General features: G+C 42.4%; 1 protein-coding gene across 6 annotated transcripts in view; it reads left to right on the plus strand.

The window, feature by feature from the left end:
* Positions 1–19,322, plus strand: part of REPS2 (RALBP1 associated Eps domain containing 2) — a 1,031,179-nt gene that overhangs the window by 623,342 nt on the left and 388,515 nt on the right. For 4 of the 6 annotated variants that reach the window (XM_086934261.1, XM_086934264.1, XM_086934262.1 and 1 more), the window contains one exon: positions 4,932–5,006. The exons of the other annotated variants lie outside the window; for them this stretch is intronic. In XM_086934261.1, coding sequence (XP_086790387.1) covers positions 4,932–5,006 — 75 coding nt within the window. The remainder of the gene's footprint in view (positions 1–4,931; positions 5,007–19,322) is intronic. 6 annotated transcript variants of the gene reach the window in all.

The raw sequence follows: 19,322 nt of genomic DNA on the forward strand, positions 1-19,322 counted from the left end.
GTTGTTGCTCACAAGGGTCCACCTCCAAATGTCACAAAACCTCTAGTATAAACACACAGAAGCCTTGAGCCATTAGGCGAGGGATAAAAAGAACCAGGAAGGGAAAGGGAAAGGTCAGCAGGGAAAGGGATATACCTGCAACGACAAGAACATATATATCTATTAATACTTAATCAGCCACAGTCTACTCTCATTAGGTCTCACTAGCATGAACCATAGGTACCTTATGGTATGGAAGAAACCAGCCTTGGCACAACACCGCAAACCTCTCTTGACACTCTATGTACCTACAGGAACACAAACATAGGTCAAAGAGCAGATACACTCATGGAATACCCATATCGCTTGATTCAACCCCCTTGCTCCTAACATACCATGAAAAGAATGCCAGAGGGAGAAAAATTGGAATCAGGTGGATAAGGCAACTCATATACTGAAATAGAACCAGAACCAAATGATCCCTTGAAATGCAGGTAATCCTCTCAGCTCCTTATTTGTAGAAACGGTAGTGCGTGGGAAGCAAGAACCACATCACTCCGCTCTACTAGGCATAAGGATGATTACCAAACGAACAAAGTTCCCAGCAATAAGTTACAATAGTCAGCAGCACTGCTGCAAAAGAAGCAAGTATTCCTCCTTGCTCAAACAGTCCGACAGAAAGAAGAAAAAAGGTCCCTTATTGGGGAGCACGGTAGCGTGCGGTTAGCCTTCACCACTGCGCTCCGCGAACCCTAATCCTTTTAGGAAAGAAACAGTACTCCCCGTAGTTGTCTGCACTACGATTGAGGAGAAAAAACAGCAACGCGTGGCAGTCAACCACCGCGTTCCGCTTACTATGGAAGGAGAACAGATACGGCCTGACTGAACGGCCCGCTCGTATCTGCAGAGGCTAGAAAACACCAGTCCCGATCCTACCTGGACCGCTTGTCCCTTGGGTTCCGACGCGGCAAGGAAGACGCCACCCCCCGAGCTGCATGCACGACGTCACTGGGCGGCATCAAGGAAACCGGAACTCTCCGAGAATTACACGCAACAGGAAGCGTGTGTGTGTCATACAAGTACTCCCCGCGTGCCGGGAATTCTGGGAAATGTAGTCCGGACTCCCGTTTCCGGCTATGAAGATCGCAATTCAAACACTGGCGCCACGAGAGTCCAGCAATGCAGGCGCAACCTGTAAGGTCCTGACAATTTGTGCCTTATTGAATCTTAAATCAATAAGGCCACCACCTCTACTAAAAATAGTAAGTTGTGTCATTAACATCTTTCTTACATTTTTCAGCTTTTTCCCTGAAGACTTATGTCCTTGAGTTACTCCTGGTGTTAACCCCCCTTTGGTGTTATGACTTCTAGTTCTATAATCACGTTAATATAAAACAATCCATGTTCTTTTACTCCTATCTTGTATACCGTGGCCTCAATAAGCTTTGGACTTTGATTCTACCCAATCAGATGTCTTCTTAATATTGTGGTTTGTGAGGCCCTTTCTCTCACAGTCTCTATCTAGTATGTCTTCATCTTAAGATATACGGCCTGATTATGAGTTTGGCGGTCCACAGGACCACCAAACCTACAGTGGCACAGCAGATACCGCCATTCCCCTGCGGTGTTGCAGTGGTGTGAGGCAGTAATATGCTGGTGGAGCTGTTGGGGCACTGCCAAGCGTATTACGAGTTTCTTCGTTGCCAGCTTTTTCATGGTGGTGAGCCCACCATGAAAAGTCTGTTGGTGAAAGAGCTAAGGGGGCCCTACACAGCCCCCTGTTGCCTCAGGGCCATGGGATGCATGCAGGGGAGCACATGGTGTGTCCCCCATCTGCAGTCACCCCCTTTCCTGCATGGCATGGACTTTACAGTCTACGCCGTGCATGAACAGGCTTTAGCATTCCCATTGCAGTGCCCTTTTAAGAGGAAAACTCCTAATCTGGCAGGCGGTCTGACAACGGGTTAGGAGGTCCTGGAGCAGGGTTCTTGCGTAGCCGCCCGCTCCAGGACCGCCAAACTCGTAATCGGGTCCATAGTCTTCAGAACCCGGTACAATATTGATAGTACTGACCAAGGATCCCTTTAGCATAGTCCTAGCACAGCTTATATTTCCTAATTACGTGATCTCTCCCATTGTACTACATGATTCTTTAGACTTGGCTCTTGCTAAAGCACTGCCACATGCTTTGTCAACTTGCAGCATATCTTAAGTAAGAGCTCCCTCTTCCCTCTCCTGTTGCATTGCTCTTCCGATTCCCTTGGGATTATGCACTGCAAATACATAACGTGTACATTTTAGTTGCCATATCAGAAACCACTCTAAGCCACTCAATTTACTTGCACCTACTGAAGCTACCAACCCTTGTTTATAGCCTTAATTTAATTTGGAAATTAACATATATTCCCTTAATTCTTCTTCACCGTCACCTATAGTTTAATGGGTTTTCATTGGCACATTGTGATCCCTATAGCATCCAATAATCAGGCGTCCATTTGTGTCACACCCAGTCCATGACTCTGGAGCCTTTCATTAGGTTCCTTAGACCTTGTGTGCAGAGAATTGTTTTAACCCCATGGCTGCTAGGCGTTTTCCCGTCCTGCGCTGGGGATTATTGTTTTACATTATTTTATGACGAGCTGGCCTTGTCATCCGCGCACGGCAGGTAAGCGCCATGACGAGCCCAGCTCGTCATTAGCCTCGAAGGGGTTAAAGACAACACAGAACACCACATCCAGTCCAACACAGTTCATAAGCTTGTACAATACCTTAGGCATCCAGTAAAAAAAAAGATCTTTTTCTTTGGCATGGACTTATCGTCACGCAACCCTACTATTTTGAAGTTGAAATAAACTTTATTCAAGATTATTTCTTCAAATACCCCACCCTTGGAATTAAATTTAGTAACTTGTTGTTGCTAGCCCTCACAGATCCCACCTTTTCTCTTTCTGCTAATTGAGAGTTAGGCTTTTTTCTGACCACAGTTACTTGCAATGCTATCAGAATCTGTTGCATGGCTTTTATCACTATTTTCCTTATTCATCTGTTTGTGGTTTCATGTTGGGCTTCTACTTCTCTAAATGCTCCTTAACCCCTTCGAAGCTAATGACGAGCTGGGCTCGTCATGGCGCTTACCTGCCGTGCGCGGATGACAAGGCCAGCTCGTCATGAAATAAAGTAAAACAGCAATTCCCAGCGCAGGACGGGAAAACGCCTAGCAGCCATGTGGTTAAAATGTTTCAAATGTAAAGATTCTTCCAACCTTTTTAAGTTTAATTTGACAGTAAGACTATTTGTTTGATCTATTGTCTATTTCTTTAAACAATACATCGCATGGTTTTTGGCTCTACCCAGAAAATATTCTCTCGCCTCATGCTATTGGCTGTTTGTTGTATCATTCCTCCTCCACTATATGAAGGACTATTTTACAACTCAAAGATCTGGCTCCATAGCGCTGGCCTGCACGACGGATCATTACCAGTTGTTTAAAATTTAAATAGGGTGGGCTATGGCTCCACCCAGAAATACATATACGTATCTCACCTCATGCTAGTGGCTGTTTGGTGTATCTCTCCGCCTCCTGTGCATGAGAAACTATTTTACTTCTCAAAAAGTACACTGAATCGTCACACTTTGCTTTCTGTATGCAGTGCCTATACGATATAAAGAATGTATTGTTTTTTTTACTTTATTTTTTCACTGCATCGGTTTTTTTTAAAATTGCATTCCGGACCCAATATGCAAGCCATACCTATTGGCTTCGCAATGCTGGTTGTATAATGAATGCTCAACACTGGTGCCGATTCAATGTTTTATTTATTTTCTGTTTCTTTTCCACTGATTTTACTGTTTGCTGTTTCCTTTATTATCCCAGCATTTTGTTTTAAAACTCATGTGACTAATCCTGCAAATGTTTTATATTTTTGCCTGATTGATCTGACTGATTGTTTTCTCTTCTTCAAGTGCCTTGCTCATTGGACTGACTTTCTTTTTCTCTAGCGCAGGTTGAGTTAAAATAAGGTTGGAGGTTCTGTGCTTCCTTTATACAGTAATGATAGTTTTCATCTTCATTTATTTTTTTGATGACTAAGCTGCCACATAAGTGCCCTGCTTTCATTATACATGGATTGGTGGGTATTCTTGCGCCTTCACTTGCAAGCATCTTTTGTAAATTTTCATAACTTTTGAAATTGTGTTTTTAAGACGTCCTACTTATTAGCTAATAAAATACATTTGCCAGAAGATGCAGAGGTTCATCTCTCTTAGTATAGCTCAATAAATACCACCACCTCATCTAGAACTCTAATGTTTGCATTAACTTCCTGCCATTAAGCTATTGGCTTAGGGACTCTTGTTTTATTTTTTTCACCAGTATTCAATTTAGTTTAATTTTTCACTTTCCTTCAGCATGTTTACTTTCTTCCTCCTTGACATATCAGGTGGGGCTAAGGCACCTGTTGGTTAGTCAAACCTTTTAACCAAGATCAACCACACAAAAAGTATTTTCGTTTTAAGTATGTAAATATTATTCAGAGCCAGGCAAGTGTCTTCCGTCTTACAAAGAAATGACCAGGATTCTTTGATCTTCCATAAATGGGTGCATAGTCCTCTTTTGCTGTTTGTCAAAACTAGACGACATCTGTGAAAACTTTATTTTTCTCACTGGGAAGTTTGTAAGTTGACTTAAAAAAGGACTTGGTCCTCTGTGCTTCTCTCCTTCAGTTGCAGTGAACATTGATTTGTGGAAATAGCATAATTTTACTATATCAGTAACTGGGCATTTTTAGAATCTAATAGTATCACTCCTTCTTTGGTATTTCGTCCATATCCCGTAAGCCCCAATGTTGGTAGAGCTGAAATCGTTGCATGCCTTTGAGTGAAAAAAAACTTGTTCACTGTTTGTCTTCATAAATACCTGTCTTTCATCCATTTCATTTTTGTTTTACTTCCAGTTGTGAAAAAATGCACCACCCCCAAAATCATAACAAAGGATTTTAAAGCGTTCCAATCTTTATCTGTTAAATCAGGTAACTGTAATTCATTTTGGACATGTGCATTGCCTTGTGTGGAAAGTTGGAGGATGAGAATGAGCTTGGTGTGCTGGCAGTGCTTAATTTGTAAAAATAAAAGAAGTGCCAGGGCCCTCTTCAATAGGTCATTGCAGCTTGCACTACTCATTGACCATATATGTGCCACGAGAGACAGAATCAACACAACTACTAATCAACACAGTCTACAAGTATGACATTTCAGACTATTTCAGACCCCAAAGCTACAATAATGGCTTGACCGCAGATATTAGTCCTTTTTAATATTCATTGAAGTAATAAACAACTATTGTTGTGTTAATCTCTAATTTAGATAAACAGTGCAGCCTGTCATAAGTGCCTGTGTTGACTTTTAAGTTCCAGTTCTGAGCACCGGAAAACACAGTCTCAAATTAAGCACTGCTGGTCAGAGGGACGTTAAGTCATCTGCTATTCTCTGTCCTTTGGAAAAGTGTGTCATAGGCACTGCAGATCCAGGATTCTCTCGAATAGTTTGGTGTGGGCCAGTGAGATTTACATTGTGAGACTGGTGGCAGTACTTTTCCCATGATCATTGTTCTTTTCTCATTTATCGCAATAACAGTAGTATTTATTAACTGCATTTTATTTTTAAAACATTGTTTTCATACATATTAATTTCAGGTGCACCTTCTTGTTCTCAAATTGTTCACAGTTTCTGCACAATTAAAATTAATAAAATCACTCTACCTTATAGCAGCAGTAAAAAAATTAAGTCATCAATGCATTCCAAGTTTGGTGTGCCTTAGTGTGCAGCATTTTCATATGTCGCACTGTTTCCTGTTGCTAATGGATATTCCTCTATCTGCTGCTGTTTACCATATGCCCCATTTTCCAGCAAGGCCTCCAGGGTTAAAAAGACCCTTTTGTATTGCAAATATTGTTTCATGTCATCAGTGATCTAATCAATGATGCCATTCGAGATGTTGTGAGGGATATAATATGTGAGGTCATAAGCAGTGCATGCCGGGGACGCAATTTATAGTTAGCTCAGTGAACTATAATTGATGAATTTCGGTGTGGTTTTTTTTAGGTTATTTTTGTGTTATTTCAACACCTAGCTGCAACATTACTTTAACCTTGGTTTTTATTAGTGAATTACTGATGTTTTTTGGTCACATTCACCTGAATCCCCTGCTAAGCCAAAACCACCTCTGTCACCATAGGAGTCTCACAGGATTTTTGCCTCAGTCCCACCCTTTTTAATATATAGATTGCCCCCCTGGCCGCACTGCTTAGGAAGATCGGGTTCAACCCGATTTCCTATGCAGACGTCACACAACTGCTTCTGGCCTATGACAAAGATACTCCCAACATCCAAGAGATCTTTTCAGAAGGCATGCTTAGGATCACTTCATGGATGAGTCACAATTTCCTACAACTCAATAGCGATAAAACTGAAATCATGCTGTTCACTGATGCTGTCACCAGCTGGTCCCCGAGTTGGTGGCAGGAAGAACTTGGAACGGCACTCTCTCCCAAACCAGTGGTAAAAAATGTAGGAGTCCTGGTCGACAACAAGCTGAACATGGTCGAACACATAGCATCCACCAAATGCTCCTGTTTCCAAGCCCTCAGCCTGTTGCGCAAAGTCTTCCATTTTCTCCCCCCATCAACCCTCATACACACTCTGGTACTTAGTCGCCTAGATTTCAGCAACGCTCTTTTAATCTCCGCCAAAGAATCAGCCTTGCAGACCCTTCAAGTGGTACAGAATACGGCGGCCCGCCTAGATACCAGCACCCCTCGCCGGACCCCGTCCCTCCCTCTCCTACACAAACTTCACTGGCTCCCCATCCGCAAAAGAATCCACTTCAAATATGTTGCATTGTCTGCAAAGGTCTACACCAGTTAGGCCTTACCTATTTGGCCAACAAACTGACCACATACATCCCATCACGCACTCTCCTCTCTGAAGGTAAAGGCCTTCTCGCCATTCCCCGTATTAGAAAAACCAGATGGGGAGGCAAATCTTTCTCTCACCTGGCGCCTAAAATGGGGAATCAACTGCCCGCGGAACTCCGCCTCTTGAACAACTACCTAAGCTTCAGGAAAAAACTGAAAACACTTCTGTTCTAATCACCCTGGTCTCATCCTTCTCCAGTCCGCAGCGCGGAGATACTCCATTTAGGGTGATTCAGGCGCTTTACAAATGCCAAAATAATAATATTAAGCATGGCTTTTCGCCGTGCTTAGTGGTGCGTTGCCAACAGGGCCGGGCTTCACGCCCAACCCATTCGGGCATCCAATCCGCTGCCATGCAAGGCTGCTGCCCATGCCCTGCTCCCAAACCTCCACAGGTGCCTAACTCATGCTGGTACCCAACCTCCATGCTGCACACAGCCTGTGACTGTGTGCAGAGTGTGATTGGCCACCCAAACACCCCGCTGCACGCAGCCTTTGGCCTTACTTTTGTCCACTTTCAAAGCAAAAAAGCCTGCGAAATATTGAAACTTTCTTAGTTTCTGAAATTTTTCATCCCCTTGCAGCCTGGTGCAGTCACTCACTGCACCCTTCTGCAAGGAGATCTCTCCCCCTTTTGAAAGTGCAGGCGGGTTGCTGCCTACATTGTGAAACACAGAGGGTGTTTGAAGCATCTGTTTCATCCTCACTCTCTAAACTGCTATAGATTCTTTATGTGTCACATCTATGCAAACTGCTTAATGGTTTATCTTCAAAACAAAACATCTAGGAACATGACCTGGGGGAGTTTGGTCCCATTAACCCTTGAGACACAGTGGACAAGGATCTGGAAACCCTCAATCTTTTCAAAGATCTCTTCTTTAGTTGCTTAATCATGGTTTCTCATTAGCTAGCATACTTTCTGGATCCTGAAAAATGTTTAAAATTGGTCTCACTAACTTTACTAAATGCTGCATTGTGAAAAAGAGAATCCTGACCTTCTATATATGATGCTCAAATGGACTAAAATTCTCCACTTCTTAGAAATGTCCAAGCCAAATGTGCTAATAGCCATTCTTGTAACTAGATCTGGTCCTATTAAGTTGCATATGTAAGTGACTACTGTGCCATCAAATAGAAATGGTCTACAAGTTTGATGTGCTACATATTATAGACTATAGATAATTGTGCTGGAAAAACGCAGAAAAACTCTATCATAATGCTTGTGATGGCTCTAAGTCTGTGTTGCAGTTTGAGCTTATTCCAGATTCACGGGCTGTGCCTTTTTCCACCATCGAGTGGTTGAGTCTGGAATTATTTCGACATTTCTTTAAATGTTTCATTTTGGCTGTCGACCATAGGTGGAGTCCTGATGACTCACTATGAGGTTGATGATAATCCACCAATGACCAAGTGTACATCCCTCATTTAAGGCTCTTTTTTCAGCTGATTGGTTTAATAAGCAAGAGAACAAGTAGCTGAGATTTTCAGATAATTTGTCCATGCCATTGAATATTTGAAATGCAAAGTTGAAAGACACTAGTTTAAAGGACCACCGATATCTGACGACTACTGCGGTGATAAGAAAGATTTTTAGGTCTCGTGACCTACGATGCGCGCAAGCGCATTGAGGGAGCGAGAATTCAAGTGCTCAAAATCCTCGTGAAACCACAGGCTTTTTGCTGCGGTTTTCATTAAGTTCACGTGGCCACCGGCACGCGCTTTTGGGCCATAAACTTGCATTTCTCCTCCCCCTCCCCAGCCAGCTTCCCCCAGGCCGTAGCAGCACTCCTCCCACACCTTTGAAGTGAAGCTTAGCTTCACTTCAAAGGCCCCTGTTGCTTCACACCGTGTCGCATTTCTCCTCCCCCCTCCCCTTCTCTGCCTTCCCTCCGTCTTGTTTTTTTTTCATTTCTCTTAACTCACAACATTTTCTTATCAACACAAAGGCTATTGGTCCACAACAATAAGCTAGGAAGAGCAGAGGAGAAAAGGAAGGAACAACAGGCATTGATACAGCTTTTTGAGGTGATACTTTCACTGAAATATACAGGTTGGTGTTTTACTGAGTGTCCATTGAATATGCGAGTTTTCGACAAGCTTCCTTATATAAAGGCAACATTAGCGGGAGAGTCTCTTCATTACACGAAACACAGTCAGAAATAAAACAAAAACAGGACACTTTCACTTCTCTGAACCGTGCGCAATTTTAGGACTCGATAATAGAGACCAATGCCACAATACTTTTTTTTTTAAGTAACCCCTATCGTTTGAAGAAAACAGACTAAATCAAAAACAATACTTTATTTAAACACAATCTCAGACTAGGTCTTCTGGTCCTTGCAGGCCACCGCCCCTTTGATTGTTTATAATCAAATTGAGTTGCAATTTGCAACTAACCAGAATTTGGTGAGCCGACCTTTCCGTGCATAGGTCCGTTTACAGATTGTATTGTATTGTATTGTATATTGGATTTATATAGCGCTTATCACCCAGGGGTCTCTAAGCGCTTGCCTTGGGAACCCGTCCTGGCTTTTCCCTGTGAGATAGCCCCTACAGGGCATCCCCAAGGTGAAAGCCAGGCATTCCATGCTGATTAAGAGAAATACTTGCAAGCAGACTGCCACCAGTTTTTGTGTTCAGTATTATAGTACATCTGGCCCCCCATGCAGGAGACATCCAGTCGGCGGCAGGTCACGCGACGTCGTGTAAAGCCCGGACCCGAGGGTGGAGTTCAAGTGACATGCCATGGTCATACTGTGCAACCCACAGACCATAATGAGAATGTGTAACAGTCACGCCACGGAAAATGCTGTGCAATGAACACTAGAAAGGTTTTTAAGCGTACAGTTTGCTTCAGCCCTCTAGCGCTTTGAAGTAACAGCAGGACACTTTATAATACCTATAAATGATTGAAGATAAAGGCTTGCAGCGGCACATGTGGAAGCTGAGTGTGCACGAGACACGGACACAGAACCATGATACGGAACACACAGCTTCAATGCATCGCCCCACAGTGGGGGAATACACTGCCCACGCGGCGCGGGAACGTGGAAATATTCACTCGCTGTGGGGAGCACTGTTCACGTGGGGGTGATGGGCAGATTTGCACGCGGTGGTGTCACGGTACGGGCAGAGAAGAGCGCCTAGACGGGTAGGGGGTTTAACACGGTTCCGATGTGGGACGGCAGCGAAGTCTGCACTTCGGCAACCCTTTAATACGCTATGAACCGGATCTCACACCCAACAGAATCAATACTGCACGCGAAGGGCGACTCCAACACCAGCTGACTTTGAAACATTTTTTAATTGATTTTTTTTTGTTTTGACCCAATTTCTTTGATGATGAAAGAGGACGACTGCGCAACAACTATGCCAATGTTTTAAAGAGACGATCACGCGACGTATGACGTATAATGAGCGATAGTTTCTAGAATTGTAATAAACCCTGTTTTACGGTGCCGCCTTGCCGTGCGCCCTGCACACGGTTGACACCTACAGTCCTACGTTGCTTTAGCCCACCTCCCACACTCCCCGCTTTGCGTCCATTTCCCCCATCTTCCTTTGTGCTACCTTAGCCAACAGTGCTTATTTTATCTACTCCAGAAGGATGAACGGGTTGGTTGACCGTGCTTGTATCTGATCACTGGATCTTCAAATTGAATGCAGATTATTGTAGCAGGAGCATTGACCAACTGAGCTGCCTTACTTTTAGAATGCTGCCTATAAGATCATCCAAGCCCCCAGTTGTTTGTTACTCTAAGAGCTTTGCAATGGGGGGGGCGCACGAGAGAGGCACAAAGGGAGGTGGCTCTTGACTGGAATTGCAAGAGCACGTCAATAAACCCTGTTTTACGGTGCCGCCTTGCCGTGCGCCCTGCACACGGTTGACACCTACAGTCCTACGTTGCTTTAGCCCACCTCCCACACTCCCCGCGTTTCGTCCATTTCCCCCATCTTCCTTTGTGTTGCTTCTAGGTCCCCTGTTGCTTGTGAAATAGAAATCTTACCACCGGCAGTTTTCAAAACGACAAACTCGGATAACTATACATCTCCACCTCTCGAATTTTGCCCAGATGCTTCCAGTGTTTTCTTCATCTTCAAGGACCACATGTCGCTAGCAAAATAAAGACAACCAAATAAGAAATTCGAATGCTTTTTGTGTCGTGACCAGGTGCTTTCATTTGACACATTCGTTGACTATTCTCAACTTGAAAGACCACAACAGGGGTGGAGGTATGAACTTTTTTTCATACTTTAGTGACACCTTCAGCTGCTCCAAACAAGACATGATTATAAAAGACGACCGATCCCGCGTTGTTCATGGCGAATGTTTAGTGCTTTTTTAATAGCAGCCTTGTGCAGACACGACACCAGAAGTACTCTGCATTAGCAGTTGAGATCGCTGCTTAAAGAGATTTGAGTGCCTATTTTTGGCTATTACCACGTTTAGCTTCAACAATGGATGACACCCCGTCTTTAATTTTCCCAGTGTTCCTTCGTGTGTTTGTTTCACCCAAAGTCCTCCTCTCCTCTGTGTTGCTTACGCCCACCTCCCACCCTCCCCGCGTTGCCTCCATTTCCCCAGTCTTCCTTCTGGTGTGTTTGTTTCACCTACAGTCCTTCTCTCCTCTGTGTACGTATGTGGTGTGCTCACCGACAAAATTAGGCTTTTAAAAAAAAAAAACTTTAATCATGCTGGATAGCATCAAAGATAAAAAAAACTTGGCAAAGCCGTTTCCGCACAAAGGCAAAATCTATTGGCCGTGCAAATGCTTGTTCCTTTACCTGCTACCATACCTCTTGTGATCCATGAAATAAAATATTTTCATTTTATTTCTTTTTTGGGAGGGCCCAGCAGTTGTGAAGCCACTCTATATTTCAAAAAACACTTTCAGATTACTCGGTTCCTCCTTCACTCACTGCTCTCTGTTAATTAACCCCACATGTGGTCCTTTCGGTAAATGTTTTAAATTTTAAATTTACTGCTGGGTTGTTCGGCATTGCAGGTAGTGCTTTCATGCAAAAAGAATTACAGTTATCAATCCAAGTGGCAAAAGCCATCAGGACCGGTAAATAAAAAATATAACAAAACAAGCACTGGCGTTGCCAATAGGTCTCGCAGTAGGAAAGTTGGAGCTATTGGTTTTGTAAATGACAAAGCCCTTTATGTTTTTAAAATGAAAACAAAAATAAAAGGCATTGTTATTTGCAATTGTAATAGCTCCAACTTTCCTACTGCGAGACCTATTGGCAACGCCAGTGCTTGTTTCTGTAGTATTCGACCAGGTCAGAGAATTACTTTTTTGGGAATTGTTTCCTTTGGGTATCTCCAGCGCCATTCCCTAGGTGAACATGGAGAATACTCCATTTAAATTCTGTTTGAATTGAAGGACAAACATCCAGTGTGCATGCTATGTTTGCTAAAGCCTCTTGGATCGGACAATTGTCATACTTGATCACTTTTTAAACCTAAAATACAACAGATTAGAGAACTAGAAAAAAGTAAAAGTTTTCCTGAAGCGCGGATTGAAATGTCAAGTGATTGTGAGTTTTTGATTTTGAGAAAGCATGCCCTATCCTAGTCAGAAATGGGGTTTCTGTGGAGAAGGAAGATTTAAAAGCCGCAGAAGAGGCCCAAGGAAACAATGTAGTGATTCTGTCATTGAGTTACTAGATACACATAACATGGAGGATTTTTGACTTACTATCAGTAAGGATTCTGACTAAGCCCCTTGAAGACTCTTGCCCCACAGTGCCTCAATTTGATCAGCTATCAAGGCCAAGAAAGATGCCATCCAAGCCAAAAGGAAAGCACTCCATGTGAAAACATTTGTCAGTCAAAATACTTGAATATGCTGCTCCCAGGGCAGCACGAGTTCACGGCTGCCCTGAGGGAAGAGCATTCTCTGTTATAGGTTTCACCACCGCTGTGTGTGCATGGCGCACCTATTTAAAAAGATGCGCCATGGCGCAAACAGTAAAAAAAAGTGTGCCCTGGGTGTAATAAGGCCCTGGTCTTGATTTGGGATAAGAGTTGAAAAAAAAACTATTATGAAACATTGTCAGTAGACTGGACTAGCGGGTGGTAAACTATGAAGACAGCGCACAAGCAGGGGTGTAGCTACCACTGGTGCGGTGACTCAGAGCCCATTAACCCAGAAAATTGGAGCATTTTACTACCCTAACTACAGCACAAGGGCCATTTTCTTTTCTTGCATCAGGGCTCATGGCATTATTGCTACTCTACTGCACATAAAATTATTATTCAGGGGGAAGATCTTGAAACAGCATTTTTTTTTTATAAATAAGAATTTGATCCCTCACTATGACCCAAAACTAAAACCCTTTGTTCAACATCTGCCCAGCGGGTCAATGAAGTACCACAACAGAGAATACAACACTGGGGCTGCAAGGACCTAAACTTTCGAAAGGCCTCAGCTCAAACTTGTGATCTGAACTAACACTTCAGAAAGTGTCTGGAAAAAACACACCAGTCAGTTGCCCTAATTGAACTCACCATAGAAGGGCTGTCACATTTGAAGAACGGCACACACGTCTTTCACGCTGTCCGATTAGACCCAAATCCCTCTTCTACCTGTCACCTAGCTGACATTTCCCTCTTGTCAAACGCTCTGAGGTAACACGCAGTGCTTTATAAAACTGCCTATTAAATAAATAATGGCTAGGGGCTTCAATCATAATGGATGAAAAGAAGAGAGACATAGAATAGGGGTTAAGGGGAGAGGGAGCTGTGGAGAGACCGCAGACTTTCAAATGACCAGTTGGCCTATTAACAGCGCAGAATTTCATTCTCACGAAAGAAATGCACGGAAGCAAAAACATAAACACCAAATGTGTCAGTATTTTAATCCACATAGTTGTCGGCTAAGCAAACGTTGCAGTATACGCCCATCACTGAGCTTTCTTTCCACTTGTTTTTTCTTTGAAATCAAGGAAAAGTTGGTTTTGTTAGTATAAATTAGGACTTTAGAGTGCATTATTTCGCCTGAAGCGCTCAAAGGGAGAAATAAAAATCACATTATGAACAAAAACGTGGAATATGTGATAGGAGCCGGAGATGGAACAGCAAACCCTCTTATATCAGACAGAATTCCAACCGGATGAAATTAGACCCTCCATTTTATGAGGAGATGGATGTAAAGATAGGCTTTTGACATATGGTTTGCATCGAGGTACCCATCTTAAATTGAGTTCTTCTACTAAAATTAGTTTTATGTGGAAACACCGATGCAGTGAGCCAGGCCTGTGCAGCCATTTCTCTGGCTCTGGAGGGAAATCTGACTCCTCGCATGCTGCAAAAAAACGACAAGTGTATCTCAATAGCTAATGTCCTATGCATCTTTGTAACTTTCTTTACTGGTCCCATATAAGATTTTGTACCTTACAACATACATAATACTAAGAAAAAAGGATGAGGGTGAGAAACAGGGACACACAAGCCTTGGAGCATGCATGTCAAAAATTAACTTGCACTGAGAGAAACTGGCTATACTTTGTATAGAAATCACATAAGAATAAAAGGTCAGATCGAATTAATTTATATCTTATTCTTGTTCTGTGTGAAGACTCACAAATCCAGAAATTATTTGTGATATGCTGCTTTATTAAATAAAACAAGGTTGCTGGTCCGTGAAGTAAGGGGCAAAACACGTGTTGGTGGTTGTTTTTTTCACATGCCTCGGTTCAACGCTAGAACCAGCAACCTTGTTTCTCTTAAATAAAGCAGCATATCTGGATTTATGAGGCTTCACGCAGAACAAGACAAAGGACCTTATTATGAGTTCGGCGGTCCTCCTGTTGGCCCGGCACTGCCATCCCAACAGAGAAATAGGGTGCATGCCTAGAATCATGCGTAGAATCATGGTTTGGCCAAGTAGTGACACCGGGATTGATTCCTCTCTTCCTCATATTCCATTGTGCAATTGAGACATCAGAAGGGTATCTATTTCCTTCTCACATTTTACATCAAAGGTTAAGACTTTTGTCATTAATTATTTAAGGAACTGCATCAGTACATTGTTGAATAAATACATGTATTACATTTTAAGTCAAGTTGAAAAGATTGGAATTTCCAGGAAATAGTCATTGAGACAAAATGTTGGGCAGCAGCAGACACATTAAAGCTTGGCTTGGTTTTGGCTTGAGGTTCCATATGGACCTTGAGCTGAACCAGAGCCAGGCATCTGGTTTATACCTGACGTGAGCCTTCAGTGGCTTGGGGATTTCTATGCTTGATCTGGCATGGAAAAGGCTACTATCATGGATAGCATTTGGATTGCTATAGAGGTGCTTTAAAAGGATTTGAGCTTAATGGATACTTCATCAGGCAGCCAGAGTAGCTAGCACCTCTCAGTTCTACCTCACTTCAATCCCACCTCGATATGTTGTGACATATGCAACATCTACTTTTTGGTACTTCTGTTCTTTGCGACCCCCCTCACTGGAACTGCCTTCCTGCTGAAATATATTTTGTACCTCTACTTACCTTCTTCAAGATGAGAAACACCTTATAGGAAATTCTTACAAGGATCTTAATAATTAAGCACATCCTAAATATACTGCCACATTGAAGCTGCCACTGTTAACATGTATATGTGAAACATTAACATTCCTACTGTCTTCTCATTGTTGAAAATCCTCAAAGATCCTCCACCCTCCATATCGAACACCTTCTCTATATGTTCCCACCCAAGCTGCTAATTGCATAGGTAGTTGTTCCCATGTGCATAATTCCTTGTCAAAATGCTTGTTTCTGCAAATAAATAAAATTTGATCACATCGATAAATAAATACTCACACCTAAGAAACAGCCTTTTAATTAATTCTTGGTTAAACTTGTGGAATCAAGTGACCCCTTTATGGTGGACTGTTAATGCAGCGCATGTAATGGGATCACCAACCAGTTTATTTGTCAAACTTAAGGAGTGTTCCAAAATAAATCATCCGTATACTTTGCAGACCAAGAATTCCTTTGAATTTGCTATTTGTAGCTTGAGTTTTACTCGTTTAGTGTGCAAATTGTGAAATAGCCACACTTTTGTATTGAGTTCATAGTTTCCATGCTAAAGTGCCAACCTGTATACAGGTTTAACATAGAAAAGCTTGTTTCTTGAAACTGAGCAAAGTAAAGTCTCCACCCTGAGCTTAGACAAAAATCCTGCCAGAAACGGGAACAACCAAACACTGCCGGACATATTTTATCTCCCAGCAGTTCAAAGTGCTAAGATTTGACAGGGCTCCTCCAGGAGATTGATGTCTGAGAATCAGTGAAGTAGGTATGTCACAACCTCGCGACCTCCTGGCATCTCTGACACTTGGGCTGCATCAACTGCAGCAGAACTCTTCCGCAGTCATATTAAGCCATCCAAGTGCCAGGATCATTAGCTTATTATAGCCTCTCATACTTACTATTCTCAGCACTGAACACTGTCACCATGTGTAGGCCTTATACTACATGATTAATACACCACAACCTTTTTAAAGAAGACAGCATCACAGATAACAGCTTACTGGGCTTCGAGCAATAGGTTACCATGCCAACATTTGTCAGTCTTGGAGCACATCAATATTACCCACTGCATTCCACATCCTAACATCACTTTTCACCACCCTCACCAGGCCTCTCACAGTTATTTATGCACAGCACCCATTCTCAACAGTGTCACAAGCTTAACTCTAGTGCAAGGAGGTCTCTTCCTTCAAAATGGCATCTCCAAGATATTTAAGGCTCAATCTTGCTTTATCTCATGTTAGAAGGGCCCATGGCCTTCCCAAACCACCTTTAGGACAGCAGTTTACCACTATTAAAGGCTTTTATTTACATTCTGTTCCACACACCACATGGACCGGTAGGTAGTCTGGAGCATTCTTGGAGAGCTTCCATTGTGTTGCCTGGCCTCCCTTTCAAGACTTTTAAACAAGGTCACGAAGGGAGACAATCAAAAGTGAACTATTTGATTCCCTTTATTTTTGTATTTCATATCTTTTCATTGATATGCAGAGTCTGTGTCCATTTTTATAACCACTCTATCAATAACTTCAGTTCCTTTCTGTCAGTTGCTTGAGAGATTTCCAAGGAACCAGAAACTAAAGGGCACATGCTGTGGAATTGTGCTATTACTCCTCTTTTCCCCTGTAAAATTTTGGAAAGCAGAGCTCAGCATTGAATGCTACTGTTCCTACGCAATTTCTGTATGTAGAGTGTTGCCAGGTTCAGTGACAACAGTGTGGGGCGTGCAGAAAGCTTAATCATGATACAACTGAATGTAAAAACAACAAAGAAACCTAGGGGTCTAAGAAAGGAGATAATCAAATTATCTCATGGCGTCACCATTAGTATTAAATACATTGATGACAACACTGAACTGTAGTGGCAATTTTAGGACAATATCTATCAAAACAATATGTCTACAGTAATTTGTAAATAGAATCCAAAAAGGTATTCGTCGGATTCCCATCAAAGGTCTTGCGATGATCAATGTTATCATTTGGTCATCCAAAACAGGCAATTAAGTCTCTTGATCATTGAGACCATGATCTTGCCTTATAACACAATAGGGTCGCTGCCCACAAATATTTCCTAGGCGAAGTGATAACCTGATGATGGGTAAGGGTGCAGTGCAAAAAAATATAGTGAAAGTGGTGAGTTTAAAAAGAATAGAGGATTAGGAAGGTAATTTTTAATATGGGTCTAACCTCTTCCTAGTTAGAACCAAGAACAGTGCAAGAGAGCAGTGTTAAACAAATAACTGCATAGGGGCCAACATGTTTCATGCAAAACTGAAAAGCAGTTGATACTGACCAGAGTCCTGGTTGTTATGTCTTTGATGACTTTGTTAGAAGACTATCAGGAATTATTGTGATGTTTGGTAACCAAGTTAATGAATTTCCTAGACGGGTGCCAAGAGTTACGAAGAAGCCTCAGGGATTGAATGCATATTGTTGATTGTTTAAACATACCCAAACTACACATTTAGTTAAGTATTTTTTGGTTTTCTTTTGCCCTTTTTTGTTTTTTTTCTCATCTTTTCTAAAGGGGAATAATTCTCCTGTTATCTTATTGGTTATACATTTTTAATTGGGCTCTATATTGTTATGCTGTGAACCGAGTAACTGTTGCTCCTGGACCTGGGCCCTTACAGTAGCTCTTTATCTCTATTAGTGATGAACTATGGTCTCATTACTGGATGTCTGCACCGTCTGTGTCACTACAGGAGGTTGTAAAACTGTGTTGTATAACAATGGCAATAAAAGTAAGCCACACTAACTTTAGCAATGTTATCTGATCTGTAACAATACAATCATTTAAACATAAAAAAAGATTACAAAGATACAATACTTATATTTTCATATGTTTGCAGGCAGATATGTAACAATTTTCCATAGCCCTCATGCTCACTTACTTTGATACTTTACACCTCACCTGTCACTATATACTTCATAGAACAAGGGCTACACTAACCGAAACAGACGTTGCACCTGAATATGGCTAGGCACACCAGACCCTAACAGACTTCTGGCTTATGCAGAGCTGTAACTGACTAACACACAAAATGGGATCTTCACCTGTAGCAAATTACACGCATCTAGTAATTTTTTTTGTATGAATATAATTTTGCAATTTTATGAACAAGTCAATGTTTACTCTATTAACTCTCCCATGATACTCTGGTCCAAAGCTCCAAACTTTGCCACCTGCAACACAAATGGATTTTAGGCTTTGGAAACAATCCCTCCATATGATGGGATGGTGAGACAGATTAACAGGCGAGACCCCACTGTGGCACAATGGGAGATTGCAACAGTTGACCACGCTGGTGGGATTCCGGGGCTAGGATCATATAGGGATCTCTACACTGGGGGATGTTATGACAGGTGCAACCCTGAAATCGTTCCAGGACCTCCAAAAAGAATATGATATGCCTCGAACCCAGTTCTTTAGGTACCTTTAATTCAGACACGCTATCTCCTCCAGTATTTCTGAGCTAGATGCCCTCCCCGAGTACAACCCAACCGAAGCGAAGGTGTTTATGGGGGAACTAAGGGAACACAAAATAGCAACAATATATCAGTCCTTGGTGACGAGTAGCCCCACTACACTAGATAAATTAAGAGAAGCGTGGACACTGGATCTGGGTCAGCTGGACGGGGATGATTGTACAGAGGCGTTAGCTTCCCCGCGGGGTGCAGCTATAGCCACTCGATTACTCATGATTCAATTCAAGTATTTGCATCAGGTCTACTACACAAGGCAGAGGTGGAAGGCGGGTTTAGTGGCGTCTCTGGAGTGCCTACGATGTGGACACACGGAGGGTTCTCTTATGCACACAATATGGCATTGCCAGGTAATTA

Source organism: Lissotriton vulgaris, chromosome 8, assembly GCF_964263255.1.
Source record: "Lissotriton vulgaris chromosome 8, aLisVul1.2, whole genome shotgun sequence".
NCBI classification, from domain to species: Eukaryota; Metazoa; Chordata; class Amphibia; order Caudata; family Salamandridae; genus Lissotriton; species Lissotriton vulgaris.